General features: G+C 37.6%; 1 protein-coding gene across 2 annotated transcripts; it reads left to right on the plus strand.

The window, feature by feature from the left end:
- Window positions 1-1,474: 1,474 nt before the first annotated feature.
- On the plus strand, window positions 1,475-10,268 carry LOC114261983 (putative glycerol-3-phosphate transporter 4). 2 transcript variants are annotated; one of them, XM_028202306.2, is made up of 4 exons: window positions 1,475-1,951; window positions 2,061-3,142; window positions 4,624-5,169; window positions 10,017-10,268. In XM_028202306.2, exons 2-4 carry the CDS (start codon window positions 2,107-2,109, stop codon window positions 10,052-10,054), a joined length of 1,620 nt encoding a protein of 539 aa, XP_028058107.2. In that variant the 5' UTR covers window positions 1,475-1,951; window positions 2,061-2,106; the 3' UTR covers window positions 10,055-10,268. The 2 variants fall into 2 exon arrangements, with proteins under 2 accessions (XP_028058107.2, XP_028058108.2); XM_028202307.2 differs by having other exon boundaries at window positions 1,599-3,142; window positions 4,624-5,060.
- Window positions 10,269-16,327: the final 6,059 nt, after the last annotated feature.

Consider the following 16,327-nt stretch of genomic DNA (forward strand, 5'->3'; position numbering starts at 1 on the left):
TTTTGAGCAACCAAATATACCACGTGAATCACAACGCGGCATAGAACGCGTTACCACTTTGACCCGAGTAAATCGACACTCGGGGCCCACCTAAAAAATAGACCGACCTTAGGAAAAAATTCTGGTTTTACCCAGAATTTATAACCATTTCCAACAAAAAGATCCGGACCCCCTTTGCCTTTGATTGGTCAATTTTTTATTTTATTTTATTTTATTTTTCTTCTCCCCCTATCACCAACCCCCACGTGTGTGTGGGAGTGGTGGGGGTGGAGAGCTTGAGGGGGTCTCAATCATATCCCCAAAATAGTAAAAAAGCCAACTAACATCCCAAACAAACCCTTATTACATTACTTGATCTTTTACTATTTTGTGCAAAATTTGCAATTTTCGGCCGATTGATTTCAATTAGGGGTGGACGTGGGTCGATTGTGGCTATGGAACCTCCAATCCACCATTCGTTCGCTAGATTGGCGGATTGGAGAAAATCAATCCACATTCGTCTGCCAATCTGGTGGATATGGATTGAGCGGATTGGTGGATTGACGAATAGATGCGAGTCGGTGTGGTGGTTTAAAATTTTATAAATTTTCAACATAATTCAACTTATGTACTTCTTCAAAAAAAAAAATTGTATTACAATCAATGACTTAAAAAAGTATCACAATCACTGTATGCCTCATTCAAAGGACGAAAGTTTGAAACTTTAAAGGCACTGCATGTCTCATCGACATATTACAATCATAGTATGCCTCATCCATATAAAGTATTACAAACAATTCAAACCACCAAAATCATGAATAGAGCAGTAGTAGAGATTGTATGACTCTGTATTGTTACATCTATATCTATTTTTGAAAATAAAAATCAACCAGCATATATCATTTTATTTATTTATTATTTTTAGAGTAAGATTTAAAAACTAAAAAATATAGATAAATAATATATTTATTTTTTTAATTTAAAAAATATATTCAAGTTGAAAAATTTTTTTTAACAGAATATTTTATTTTTTTTCAATTGAAAATACAAAATCTTACAAATTACTAGGGATATTTGCGGTTTGGTGGTTCGGTTACGGCCAAATGAACCTCAAATTCGTTATCCGCCCAAAACTAGATGGATTGAAAAAAATCAATCCACAACTATCTGCTCATCATTACACATCCATCTAAAATGTGATGAATCAGTTTGATTCGATAAGTTTAGACGGATCGATTTATCTACTCCTCACTCTAATTTTAATTGGTCTGCCTCAAACCAAAATTTTATTAACAGACTTATAAATGAAATAGTTTATCCGTGTATAAGGAAATTAACATATTTTATTAAATTATAAATGAAATAGTTTATCCGTGTATAAGGAAATTAACATATTTTATTAAATTATATAATAATAATAATAATAATAAATTTAAAAAAATGAAAATAAAAACAAAAGAAAAGAACAATCCCGAGGGTGGACTAGGATGCAAAAAATTGCCGGTGGGATGGGGGTACGGTTGCAATAAATACAGTTAATAGCGTGGCGCCTAAGCACAGGGACGCAACCATTTCAAAATATTCGCACGCTGCCACGTTCATCTTCCTCCCTTCTTTTTATCTCACCACTTTCCTCTCCCGCCAACCTCTCTCGCCCTCTCCTCTCTCTCTCTCTCTCTCTGTGCCTCCCTAGACTTCTTTCTTGTCTTGTTTATCAGAGCTAAACTCTCTCTCTCGCTCTCCAAACCTACTCTTCCTTTCTCTCCAGAAGCTGAGACCTTTCTACATCGCTCGGGTCGCTCGATCGATCACACTCGCCTTCTTGTCCAAACCCTAGCGCTCATTATGACAAATTCAACTAAATCATCCAACCCAGACGGGTTCTTCGCTAATCCCAATCCTCCACAGTTGTAGAAGGCCAATAATTCGAGTCTTGGGGGCTCAAGATATGTAATTTTGATTACCTGAACCGGTAAATGTTTATAATTTGAGATCTTGAAATTGTTCAATTATGTTAATTATGAAGTGCTTGAATTTCAATTTTGATGACTGATATGAATCTTGTCTGTCATTGTTGAAAGAAAAAGAAAGGAAAAAAAAACGATATTGTTTATTAGGATTTGATTGATGATGCCTCGGGTTTTTGATGCAATGAGGGGGACTCCACCTGGAATTTCGCTTATAAGAAGAATTAGAGGCAAGGAGTGGAGTCTAACAACCTATAGATATGTTGTTTTGTTGGTTACTTTTATAGCATATACTTGTTACCATGCTTCTAGAAAACCCAGTAGCATTGTCAAGAGTGTTTTGGATCCTGACCCTAAGAAGGTTAATGGGGCACATCCCTGGCCAATGGGTGAATTCTTTGTTAGGAGGGAAATGGTGGGTATTGACATGAATAGATTGAGAAATGGTGGTTGGGCACCATTCAATGGAACGGACGGGACCTCAAAATTGGGAGAGATTGATGTTGCATTTCTTGCGTGTTACTCGCTAGGGATGTATGTTGCTGGGCATCTGGGGGATACGTTGGATCTCCGCTTGTTTTTAAGTACTGGGATGATTGGGAGTGGTATTTTTGTTGGGCTTTTTGGAATGGGTTATTTTTGGAATGTTCATGCGTTCTCATTTTATTTGGTCATGCAAATGGTGGCTGGGTTGTTTCAGGCCACAGGTTGGCCATCGGTTGTTGCTGTTATAGGTAATTGGTTTGGAAAGAGGAAGAGAGGTTTGATAATGGGTGTTTGGAATGCTCATACATCTGTGGGGAATATTAGTGGCTCGCTTCTTGCTGCTAGTGTTCTGGACTATGGTTGGGGCTGGTCTTTTATACTTCCAGGTGCTTTTATCTTTTTGGGAGGGATACTTGTGTACCTGTTATTGGCTGCTTATCCTGAGGATGTTGGGTTTCCTTGCCCACATGGTTTGGCTGCAAATGCAGAGACAGTGCCAGATGATGAAGAAGCTCTGATTAGAAAAGGAGACTTGGTGGAAGCTGAAAAGAACACTGTTCCTCGGTTGGCATCAATGAATAGGAAAAGTGTCGGGCTTCTTGAAGCTTGCCTAATACCAGGAGTGATACCCTTTGCGTTGTGCCTCTTGTTTGCAAAGCTTGTGGCCTACACATTTTTGTATTGGTTACCATTTTATCTAAGTCAAACAGGTAATTTCGAGCTATCCAACCCCTTTTGCCATTAGTTAATTGATGAAAGACAATCTGAATAACAGGTTATACAAATTTAATAACTTTTGCATTAGCGCTTTCAACCTGTTTTTTTTATGTAGCTTCAAATTTTAGTTGATCGTATTTGCTATCTTGATTTTGGTCGGAAAAGGGTCAAGCTAAAAGAAATTGCAATTGGGTGGTTGTTATCATGATGTATATAATTGACAATATGATGGCATGAGAAAATGTATAGGTCTGAATTTTGCATTATGCGTGCTGCTCTTTTTGTGTTTCTTAGCCCAAGAGAAACTGCTTGGCTGAAGCTTAATTATCTTCGTTTATTAGATAAGCAAAGATACACAATTTGTCTTCTAATCAAATGTCGAGGTTTGTGCATTTGAGCAGTACTTTTGAATTAATGTTTTGCTTGATGTTATTACAAATGTTTTTGCAGTGTGTTCATGGCCCTATAATACTAGTCAAGTTGGCAAATAAGACAATTTTTTGGCTTGATATTAAAAATTCTCTCTCTCTCTCTCTCTCTCTCTCTCTCTCTCTCTCCAGATTAATAAAATAATCTTTGTTGAAAGAGTCTAGAAAAGAAAGAAAGACAAAAGAAGGATGGAAAACAAAATAAGGTTCATCCATATCTTTTTTTTAACTTGGACTTTTTGGTTCAGAATTATGGGGTTTGTATTTGGCATGATGTTCTCTGGATTTTAAATCTGTGTTGGATATATGTAGATGATGAAGTGATTGGGGAATCCATTTTTGTTGACGTGTAGAAAGAATATGATCATTTCCACGTGGCCATGTCTGTGGAGCCAGAATATCATATTGCTTCCTTAATTTTTCACCTAAGGACTTGTCAGAACTCAGAATTACTTAGAGTAAAGCTAAGGTTTATGTAATTGCACTAGGAGTGCAAAAAGACCTGAGTAAAAAAGCAATTTCTGGTTTATTTTTTGGATCTACAACTGTTTTGGTGGGTTTTATGGATTTATTTATTTATTTATTTTTTCTGAAGGGATGTTTAGTACTTTCTTCTTATTTGTCGAAAATTTGAAGTCAATCCACAGAATAAGAAGTGCAGTCCGTAGGCCTAAGAAAATTTCCAATTCACCAAAATAATACTCTTGAGAGAATTTCTATGAAGACAAATGCATTACATTCTGTAATTGATGCCTGAATATTTCAGAATTATTGTGCATGTCATGTCATGCAATCGTACAAGGCTATTAAGATGAGCATGAGCTGTCATGCCCAAGCAAGTAACATTTGGTATTACATGTGTTCATCCAAAATTTGAGATTTTGTTTTTTTGTACCAAGCTTCATATGGTCAAGTTCTGCTGCTGTCATAAATCCTTACTTGATTGGATGATGTCACAGGAATCTATTCTGCATTAAAGATTCCTCAATGTTTTCAATATAATTTGTTTCAAGTTTCTCATCTTGTTCACATTCATAATTTTACAGAAATTGGTGGAGAATATGTATCTGTAAAATCAGCTGGAAATCTTTCTACTCTTTTTGATGTTGGGGGTATTTTTGGCGGGATTTTAGCTGGCTACATATCTGATAAACTCAAAGCTCGGGCAACCACTGCAGCCAGCTTCTTGTATGCGGCAATCCCTGCAATGATTCTATACCGCACATATGGGAATATTTCAAAGACGCTTAATATTGTACTTATGATGATTGCTGGTTTGTTCGTAAATGGACCCTATGCTCTTATCACTACTGCAGTCTCTGCAGATCTTGGTACACACAGCTCTCTCAGAGGGGATGCTCGAGCATTGGCAACAGTCACTGCCATTATTGATGGTACTGGATCGGTTGGTGCAGCTCTTGGCCCTCTTCTTACTGGATTCCTTTCCACGAAGGGATGGGATGCAGTGTTTGTGATGCTAATGGTTTGTGCTTTTATTGCTGGTCTTCTTTTATCTCGTTTGGTCATAATTGAACTTACCGAAAGAAATAGCAAACATAAATCTTTAACCAGTGGGCAGCACACTCCTGGAGGTAATGTGGTTCTAGTATTTTTTTTAAGCACATGCTTTAGTTTCTTTTCATTTTAAGATAAAAATACAACATAAACAAAGGGGCATGCATGCATCTGTATTATTTATTTATTTATATTTACCTACTATAAAAGACCCATCACTGAAGATCTGTTTTGTACAATGCCACAGTAGTTGATTAGTCCATTTGATGCTCATAGAATGAAGGTGTATATATGATACCTTCAAAATGAAGTTGTAAAGCTCTGTGATGTATGGCAAGTAGGTGAAGATTCTCATAGGAACCCAAACTCAATGTACGGCAGCAGGGAACCTAGGCTATGGAGATGGTTTTAATTGATTTTGTGGTTGAAAAGATGGTAAAAATATAGGGTTTCATAGCTTTGTGTTAGGGTAACAAAAGTGTAGGATTTGGAGAATGAAAACAAAAGGTTTTATGTGCTGTTTTGGGCACTGTGAATAATATCAGTGAAAAGTAACTTGGTTGGTTTTGTATTCTTTTGCAAGTGGGGTGTTAGAGTTGGGGGAGTTATAAGTGAAATAATTGTGTTGGATCAAATCTATGGCGAGTCTTAATTTTTGTTTATGGGCTTGTTATATGATAACTCAAGTGCCTTGGACATGTAAACTCAAAACACGACAATATATATGGGAATAGGATTTTTAGTCTGCACTTGTAATTTCATAGCCAATATTAATAAAAACAAAAGGAAAAAAAAAAATTCTAAGTAGCCTGCCAGTCTCTATGGATTATGCTGAAGGGAAGACCTAGAAATTTACATGCAATATATTTAATATTTATTCATTTGGAGGGTGTATTTTCATGCATACATATAACTATGATTATGAATATATCAGGTAATCTTTGGGCCTTCCATTTTGGTTATTTGTCTATTTTTTCGAGTTTTACCGCATTACTTGTGGAAGGTTTATCTTGTGGATGAGATGAGTGTAGTTTGAGGGGTTTCCTAAAAATTGCACCAGTTTATTGATTGTCAAATATGGGTAAAGCTTGCAACTATTTGGGGAACATCAATTTTTCTTAGGGCAGAGGGCCAAGGGGTTTTCACAATTGCATGTTTGTTAAGTTTAACTGTGAATGTCTTAGTGTTAAAACCTACCATCACCTACTCCACCTACTACACCTACCACCACCTACTACCACCTACTACACACCTACCACTACCACCTACCACCTACTACCACCTACTCCACTACATCTCCTATATAAGGAGCCCCTCACCATTGGTAATATATAACATACATCAATCAATAATACATCAATTTTAACATGGTATCAGAGCAGGTTTAGAACCTAGTATTTTTTCGCTTCACCGGCGGGCGGCAACCTCGCCTTGGCCGCCCGCCGGACCTCAACCTAGTCCGCTAAAATTCTCTACACATACCTTCATTCTTCTTCACCACCTCGGGGCGAGCAAAACCCAGAATTTGAAAACCAAAAGCAGGCTGACTCATGTTTATATTCACCTTCCCAATCTGCAGACTCCTCATAGAAGCAGCGAGTTCACTCACCGAGTTCGGCGACATGGGTGGTGAGACAGACTCGGCGGCGACACTGCGTACCGTCCTTACAAGGCTGCGTACGATAGTGAGCAGGGTGGAGCCAGCACTCAAATACGCCGTGAGCGAACTCGCACGAGTCGCCCTTGACACACTGACCTTTGCGAAACTCGGTGCAGGCGGTGCCGGAGTAGTGAAACTTCCGGGGGTCTCTGCGGCGAGCCTTCTCACCGGGATGTGCGTACGGACACTCCGTCCAGTTGTGGGACCTACCTCGAGCACACTTCCTCACCTTGAACTCGAACATACGGAAGTGATCGCTTGCGAACGCGTCCACCGGAATGTCACAGTCCTCGCCGTGAAAATCGGCGGTGTTCGACGGAGTTGGGTTTTGAAGATTGATTATGGCTGGCGAGAAGAAAATTGATAAGTCCGAGCCATTTGCTGCAGTATTGAAGTCAGATCCCTCTACTAAAGTGGCTGGGCAAGATGTGGCTTCTGCAAAAGGTGGAACACCAACTGTTTTGTCCTCTTCTATATTCTCTTCAAAAGTCCAAAATCCACCTCTAGCACAGTTTTTCACACTTTTATGCAAACCCAGCTAACCCAGCTGTAGCACAATCTTTCACACCATTATAATATATTATCATACACCAGAACCACCTTACTCATCTCCGAAACTCTCTCTCTCTAGCTTTTCAAACCCATTTTCCTTTTCTTCTTTTATTTCTTTATTTTTTTCTTTTTATCCATTTTACACCACCAAACACTTTCCAACCCACCAGCGCACATGCTTTCACCATTAATATATTATTATTATTATTATTAAAAAAAAAAAAATAAAAAAAAAAAAAAATATCACACCGATGTTTTTCATATCATCCATCCACAAATATTTTTATTTATCCATTGCTTTATTTTATTTTATTTTTATTATTATACAAAACAACAACACCAAATAACACCAACAACATTCCACAACCTTGTCATTTTATTCATCTCGGGGATCAACCTCGAGCACAATTCTACAACCAAAAAAAAAAAAAAAAAAAAAAACCCACACACAACAACCACACCCACAGTGGGATTTTTCTTCTCTACTCTGCTACGGGTCTCTTCTTCTTACTTTTATCTTGGGTGTCCCGTGCCAGTCCGGCCTCCGTGCTTCCTAGGCCACCAAGCAAGTTGCCTCCCCCCTGCTCCTCCACTACAGCATATGGCGGACTTCCAAATCGGAACATAACGGTGGCCTTCCGCTTCAGCTCCTTATTTTCTGCTTTCAGCACACTTATCTCTGCTCGCGCATCCTTATACATGCGTTGGAGCAGAGCCAGTTGGGCGTTTAAATGCTGCACCTCTGCAGCCGGTGCGACAAGTTTGTGACCGCAGTCATGGTCTCCACACATGACTTCAAAGTATACTGATTGGCCTCAATATCAGTTTGCACCGCCATTTTTTGCTCCACAGACCGCATCGGAAAGTTCAACGGAGCAAACCCAGCGGCACTTGGTTGAGGTTCCAGGGCCACCGCACCAGTTATTTCTCTTGTGGACTCGTTGAGGTCGGGAAAGAGAGTGAGTAGACTACGGGACGACGAGGCCATTTTCTGGACAACAGAGTGTTACAGAGTATTACAGAGTTTCTCTCTCAACGAAGAGGTTTCAACTAGTTTGTTATGCTTCCAAGCACAGCCTCCGCCTTAGTTTATAAAGACCCTAACGAAGAGGCAGACACGCGCATCGCGCGTCACTTGACGCCAAACGACAAAACGGGCGCGCAAGCCAATGTGGTGACGCGCTTCGCCATAATGTCCGGCACATCTTTTTATGACTTGGGCTCGCCTTTTGATGGCACGCCTTTTTATGGATTGGGCATGCCTTTTGATGGCACGCCTTTTGATAGATTGGGAACACCTTTTGAGGGTGCGACTTTTTTGGGGTCCGACAAGACTCTGTAAACTGTCCCAACATTGATTCCGGTTAGCTCCTTTATGGGTCCGACAAGACTCTGTAAACTGTCCCGACATTAATTCCGGTTAGCTCCTTCATGGGTCCGACAAGACTCTGTAAACTGTCCCGACATTGATTCCGGTTAGCTCCTTTATGGGTCCGACAAGACTCTGTAAACTGTCCCGACGTTGATTCCGGTTAGTTTCTATAAGGGTCCAGCAAGACTCCGTAAACTGTCACAACAACTGTCACAACATTGTCTGCTACAACGGTCCGACATGACCCCATAAACTGTCTTCTACATCGGTCTGACACAATCATCAAGTGTCCTCTACAACGTTATGACACCACCATACAGTGTCTTCACCATCGGTCTGACACGACCATACAGTGTCTCCTATCCTCTTTTATTTTTATGTATTTTCTTATTTTGTTACTCTCTCCAAACTCAAGTTGGTTAGTTCCTATCCCCCTTGAGTTTGCGGGGGGCTGTTAAAACCTACCATCACCTACTCCACCTACTACACCTACCACCACCTACTACCACCTACTACACACCTACCACTACCACCTACTACCACCTACTCCACTACATCTCCTATATAAGGAGCCCCTCACCATTTGTAATATATAACATACATCAATCAATAATACATCAATTTTAACACTTAGTTATCACAACTGTGTTCTTTTTTGTTAGCACATTGTCACGGCCTTATTATTTTCAAGCTATCCGTGCAGTATTTAGACAATCACAAGTCTTACTTGGTGATACTAAGTCAACCTAACTCATAAGTTTGCAAGAAAGACAAGTAAGAAAACAAAGAGAGTTTGAGAGAATGTCTTTGTATTCACTTTAGAGGAACTTGTACAACTCTTGGATGGATTGGAGCAAATGAGTCGCTCTCCTATTTATAGGCTCTTATGGTATGTAGAAGTCTTCTTACAAGTTACAAGAACATTCTAGAATGCCTTTTAGAAATATCTATACAAATATCTACAAGTCTAGTTATATGTACAAGTGTGTATGTATTTGAATTCTCTAGGGCTTTCTAGAATTCTCCATAGTCTTATTTTTGCTAGAGTTTGCTAAGTTCTAATTCTTCCGTTGGCTCCCATTCTTCCAAGCTCCCATTTGGATATATTGGAGAATTCAGCAGGGATGTGACAACATGGTCTTATGTGTATGTGTGCATGTAATAGAGTTCTAAACTACTGTTTTTTTTTTTTTTTTTTGATGCCATTTATAGATTTTATAATTGTAATTTTTATCTGTACTTAATTGAAAATTGAATTTTTTTTAGCAGCGACTCAGATCCTTACCTTTGTTTATCATTGCTTTGTTTTGGGCTTACCTGGAAAATCTTCTTAATTGCAGCTCCAGCATCTCAACCCCTTCTAAGTGATCAGAGGTGATATCAGGAATGGCCTCATGAAGTATAGTGGTATTCAGAAAACAAGACCAAATGGTAAACACAAAAGTGGTTAGTTAATTGTCTGTAGTAACCTATAGAACCTTTTGTATTTGTGAAATCTTGATATCCTCAGATGCTGCTTATAGTGAAACCTTTGTTGTTTGCTGTTCTGTAATATAAGCTGATAAGCAATACGTAGAATTTTTTGGATTGGATTTTTTGGACTTTTCAAACACATTTTACCTTGTCTCGAGTCTGGACTATTGAGAACCAATTTGAGTTGTGCAGAGAACTACTGCTGAGACCTGGACAAAGATGAGATTTGATATCTTGATAAGCTAATTTGTATTTTAGAGAAGTTAGTGGGCTATGCCTAATAATCATGATAATTGTGTGAGTTCAAAATGTTCTCCTCGTGATTTTTCTGCTTGCTTTGGCGCTTGTTTGCAAATCTGTGAACTGTGTTGGCTGCAAGTCAGATTAGAGGTTATATATGAACAATAAGTTCCAAAAGAATACCTACCCCCCCCCCCCCCCCCCCCCAAAAAAAAAAAAGTTCCAAAAGAATGGCCTGTGAACATGGTGATACCTTTCCAAAACATGGATCTAATTATTATTGAAAAGCCACCAGACATGCATGTCCCCTTCGAAATCTCCAAAGTCAACAACTTACCATCAATCTCTATTATGAGATCTTTTGGCATAGAAAGCAATTCTTATTTTTTCCAACTCAGAATTGGCTTCTCCAATCATTCGAATGTTACATTATAGAATATATAATGATATATAAATAGAAAATGTACACATAGAATACATATCGAAGTGTGCCCGTCATTTTAAAACAAAAATCCCTCAAAATGTTTTGTAGTATTAAAATTGCCATTGACACAAATAAATAGAAAATGCATACATAGAATACATATTGAAGTGTGCCTGTCACTTTAAAACAAAAATCCCTTAAAATGCTTCGTAGTATTAAAATTGCCATTGACACATCATTTTGGTGAAGGGTTTTGTATGAAAATTTTAGAAAATTATCATTTTCCTACATTGTATTAGGATAGAAAAAGTTGAACATTAGTTGTGGAGTCTTCTAGTATACCCAAATAGAAAACTTGAGAAGTCCTCAAAATCGTACAATGAGAGAAACAAATCGAAAGAAACTAAAGACTTCAATTATGCAAGATGAAGATATGAGAAACAAAAGCCTACAAAGCTCCAAATTTCGAATCATATTTGATGTTCACACATTATTTGGGAAACTCACTCTGTGCAAAGTCTCAACAGAAAAAAACATTTTACACCAATTATACACACAATTCACACACACACACACACACATAACTTGTAATATATGAGACTGAAAGAGACTGGTCAGTGAATATGGAGGGAGTCTGTCAGGGTTAGGGCATTACTACAGAGTACTATCCTTTTCTTATCCTTGCAACAGTTGGCAACCCCAAGAGGGGCTAAGGTTGGCACAAACAAGGATGTAAAATAGATATGGAAAGCCAAAAGGACTATAATACTCTGATAGGTGCAGTGAATTTTCCAATTTCACAACCGATGATCTCGGGGGTGTGGGGGCAAGATTGACCACAGAAAATCAAATAGGGTGACCCTTCAGTCTTCCCCAAGTGCTGGGCAGCCTTATTTTGTACCTGCTTTTTGCTAAATGCCGCCAGTTGGCACTCCTTAGCACCAGAGGAACAGAGAGAGTGACTGTAACATTTTTGCAAGCTAGGTGGGGCTCTTTGTAAAATGTATGGTTAGGTTCCCATTGCTATCAACATGGTTGGTAGATCCTTCTAGAAATGAAAATCGAAAGAAACTCGAGAAAAAGATTTGGTAGTATAGTTGTTCTAGAAATGAAAATCGAAAGAAACTCAAGAAAAAGATGCGCAAGCTTGCTAGAACAACGAGATGGAGCTAATTTAATTTTTGGTTTTGCGTCTTTGGTTATATTGCAAGATGATGTTCTTATTTTTTATTTAGTTGGATTAACCTTGGACTTATGAGTAGTTATTCTCCAAGTGATGTTCGTTTTGTGTTGTCTTTTTGTAAGGTTGTGAGCCTTTGGGTAATAAAACGCTTACTTTGGTATAAGATTCCTAAGGTGATGTTTGGATCTGTCACAATATTGAAGTTTTTGTATTTTTTTGGGTGTGTACATGCAAGAACATTTGATAACATTTCTAAATAGCAATATTGTTAGACGACTAAATAGCAACTTATCGAGAGAGGGAGAGAGAGAGTAAGTGTGTGTACGTGGAGGCAAGAAAGTTGGATGGGGTGTGTGTTATGTGTTGGACCACCAATTAGCACAACGCAAAACGCGCAAAGGAAAAAAAAAAAAAAAGTCCTCTCTTCGCTTCCCATGACTTCAAATTTTACAAAAGTCAATTCCAAAAAGCAAAAGACACGCAAATCACCCCCATATTTATAACCAAAAAAATAAAATAAAATAAATTTTCATTTGTGAATTTGCTCCTACAATAAGCTTAGAGACATTCAAGTTTTTGTACTCCTTGGACAAATTACATCATATTTGTTTTAAAAAATAGTCAATCTATTTTTAAAATTATATGTAAACGTCTATTTTGCATATATATATATATTTGAAAATAATTGTGATTCAATTATATGATTATCGAAGGAAAAAAAACTAACAAAGATTCACCTAAAAACGCTAAGTGAACTGGAAAGTGCCCAACTTGAAAATTGAGCAATCCCGTTATTTGAATTGGAGTCTGGAGAAGCGTCCTCAGCGGACCAAGCCCAAGTCCCTTGAAAAGGGGCGCCGGAGAGGGTGAGAGTCCCGTCGTGTCCGGATCCTGTCGAAGCGACATCCATTTTTGAGGCTAGTTGATTCGATAGAGAAGTTGTTACACATTCCTTAGTGGATGTTTGATCAAATTAATTTTTTGTTTGAATAATTTACTTAGAAACCATTAAAAGATGAGCCCTTAGAAATCACCAAAGTGAGCTCGGAATGGCTCACAACTCATCCAGTCCAATTAGTGGACTCGAGGGAAGCTAATTATAAAATTTATGCCAAACCACTTCTTAATTAGTGTGGCAGACAATGGTGTCAACTTACCAACCAACCTTAACAAAATAGAGTGCTCAGCCACTATCTTGCCAATTTTCTTCTTACACGTGGCACGTTTGCATTTGATTCCATGAGAATTCAATGCATTCTTATGTAAGAATAGAGGCATAATTCTCGAAACTATCATCTCCTCTATATATCAGACCTTAACCTCACTCTCTCCAATTCCTCACAAAACAACATCTATACTACCTCTCTTCATCATACTCACAAGAGTCATGGCTGTAAAACATGCCATCCTCATGCTAACCATGTTGCTTGCTAATATTGTGGCTTTGTCCATGGCTCAATCTCCAGCTTCTTCTCCCACTACCATGGCAGCACCACCCACCATGGTTGCAAGCCCACCGCCCATGGCAGCATCACCACCACCAATGATGGCTCCTCCCCCAAGTGTCCCACCACCAATGATGTCTCCTCCAATGTCTTCCCCTCCAACCATGAACCCTAGCCCTACCACGAGCTCACCACCGGCTCCCACCGCCCCAACCACTCCACCCACCGCGCCAACCTCTCCACTTGCACCTGGCAGCAGGGGATCGCCTTCTTCTATTGCAAACACACCGGCCATCACACCAGCCACCTCCACCCCGGGCTCAGGAGCTTTCATGCATCGATGCAACATGGCCATGTTAGCATTGTTTGGAGGGGTTGCACTCCTTGTTTAATCAACTGGTGATCATTGATTTAAAACTGATATTTATTTGTGTATTCTTTTTATTTTCTGGTTTTCTTTCCCTCCATGTTCATTTTCTTTGTATGCAAGGTCCTCTATCCTAAATCCCTCAATTCCCATCCTAAAACTCTTGCAGCTGTTTATATTTCAAGATTTTCAAGTCTAGAGAATTTCACATAATTTAATAATTTTGAGTTTTCTGAGACGGAAAAATAAAAGTGTTTGGGGACAGAAGATCCTTGACTGATATTTGGAGTTGTATTTGTGATTTGTGAGAAGGGGGATGAGGATGGTTTCGAGATTTATCGGATGTTACAGCCCTTTTTGTAGCATTTTGACTTTTAGATGAATAAGAAAGACTTTGCAATTCTTCTTGTGTTTGTAGTGTCAATTTTATGATTGATAATAATTTCTTTGTCATATAATTTCATGTATGAGCTTTTTGCTTGGCCAACAAAAATCCATTCCTTTAATTGAAGAGAAGGAAAAAGAAAAGAAAAGAAAATTATTATAGGTTGTTTTGATGTTCAATTTTAATCTCTAAAACTTTAGTAATGTTAGTTGCACATAATTAAAATACAAAAAATACATTATGCGATTGAAATCCATCTTGAATGCGATATAGGTCATATTTAAAATAAATATCAACCACACAATATATTTTCCATATTCTAATTCTATGCATCTAATATTGTTGCTTACACTTATTGTGGGTTCAAAACCTTACATTGCTTGGCTCACGAGAAAATCCATGTTGCTAGCTTTCTATGGACTCGCTATAAATGCAACTGCAATATGCTTTCTGAAGTAATATTTTGATAGAAGTCATTTTGAGCTCCAATCAAAATTGCAACTGAACAAAAACAGTTGCATAGGTCCCTTCCCAAGAGTAATGCTAGGTAAATATATATATATATATATAACAAGTGTTAATTTTATTATTTTAAGGTGAAAAGTCCATCAAAATGACTTAACAAATTTTAAAAATAAAATTGTTTTATCATTCTTGCCAAATATTTTTGTATAAAAATGAAAATGATATATAAGTTTATTTCTAGATTTAGTTAGAAAAGATATGAGAAAAAAAAATTACTTTAAATATTCTAATAAAAGTTTCATAAAAATAGACCTTTTCCTATTGCTTAGGGTAGTTGGCACTTAAGGGTGTTAGATGGAGGAGTGATGAAAGGAGCAATTGTTGGTGGGAATGGGATGGAGAAGAAAAAAAATTAGGTGCTAGCTAGAATTATATACGTGTAGGAAAAAAAAAAAAAAAAGAAAAAGAAAAAGAAAAAGAAAAAAAAGAAAAAGAAAAAGAAAGGGAAAGTGTGAGTCTGCTTTTTGGAAGTTGGGAGGTGTGTCCTTGGACTCTCTTTTTGAGTGTGTGATGCGAGGAAAAGGGATTAAAGGAGAATGGGCATTTAGTGGTGGAAGCCTAAGGGGTATGAAGAGTATGGTTGATGGTGGGGCTAGCAACATAGTGAAGTGCACATGATTTGTTAAGCCCCACATATGAGAGGTAAAGAGTTCAAACACACAATATATAAATGTAACATAATATGTTTGAATCTATTTATAATTATGTGAATATTTTTTTTTAATCTCAAATTTATGCATTTTGTATTTAAAAATTTCTGTACATGTAACACTGTTACAAAAGTAATATTAGAAACATTAGCAAGCGTATCAATACAAATGCCAACTAAATACAATGTGAAATATATTTGTTAAGAATAGTGATACAAAAAAGAAAAAGAAGAAAAGAAAGAACATAAATTAATATAAAATTATATAACCAATCATGATTTTGTTATTTTAAAATAGAATAATTGTCAATGTGATTTATATTTAAAAAAATATCAATACCACATCATTTTTGTCAAAAATTAGATATAAACATTCTACACAAATATCATTTTTTTTTTTATTAATATATATATATATTGAGAACTGAGTGTTCAGACCAGCTTATGCATAGCTCAATTAATCTCGAGACCCACACAAAATGCCCCTTCCATGTGAATCGAGCAAATCTCAAATAGAGTTTGCGAGTGTGAACCCAAGAGCGGATTACTCCTCAATGGGAGTTAAACCTGAAACCTAAAGGAAACACACCCTTAGACCCCAAGTTCTACTTACTAAGCCAATCCCTTAGAATTTATTTACTAATAATTTTAGTATCACTCAATGTGACCAGTTGAGGATAAAATCTAAGGTTCCTAGTTCAAGTTATCCTAAGAGATCACTAGAAGTTTGCTTGGTCATTAATTCAATGTTCTGAGTTTAGTTGAGGTGTGCTCAAGCTGACCGAATAATCGATTATCAACCAAAAAAAAAAAAAAAAAAGGGGAAAAAAAGGGAAAAGAAAAGAGAAAAAAGAGTCCAGTCATATATTGAGACATGACAATGATCTCAAAACCATTTTCCAAGACCGCCTAAGAAGCTTCATCGTGGTACACCAAAATGGACAACCACCCATATTGATT

Source organism: Camellia sinensis, chromosome 13 (assembly GCF_055761805.1).
Source record: "Camellia sinensis isolate YWXY chromosome 13, ASM5576180v1, whole genome shotgun sequence".
NCBI lineage: Eukaryota > Viridiplantae > Streptophyta > Magnoliopsida > Ericales > Theaceae > Camellia > Camellia sinensis.

Excerpts from the sequence above, each read along its gene's own strand:
- LOC114261983 (XM_028202306.2), top strand. The coding sequence starts at position 2,107 with ATGATGCCTCGGGTTTTTGATGCAATGAGGGGGACTCCACCTGGAATT. Across the intron at positions 3,143-4,623 it reads ATTTTATCTAAGTCAAACAG|AAATTGGTGGAGAATATGTA; the intron begins GTAATTTCGAGC and ends ATAATTTTACAG. Across the intron at positions 5,170-10,016 it reads TGGGCAGCACACTCCTGGAG|CTCCAGCATCTCAACCCCTT; the intron begins GTAATGTGGTTC and ends TCTTAATTGCAG.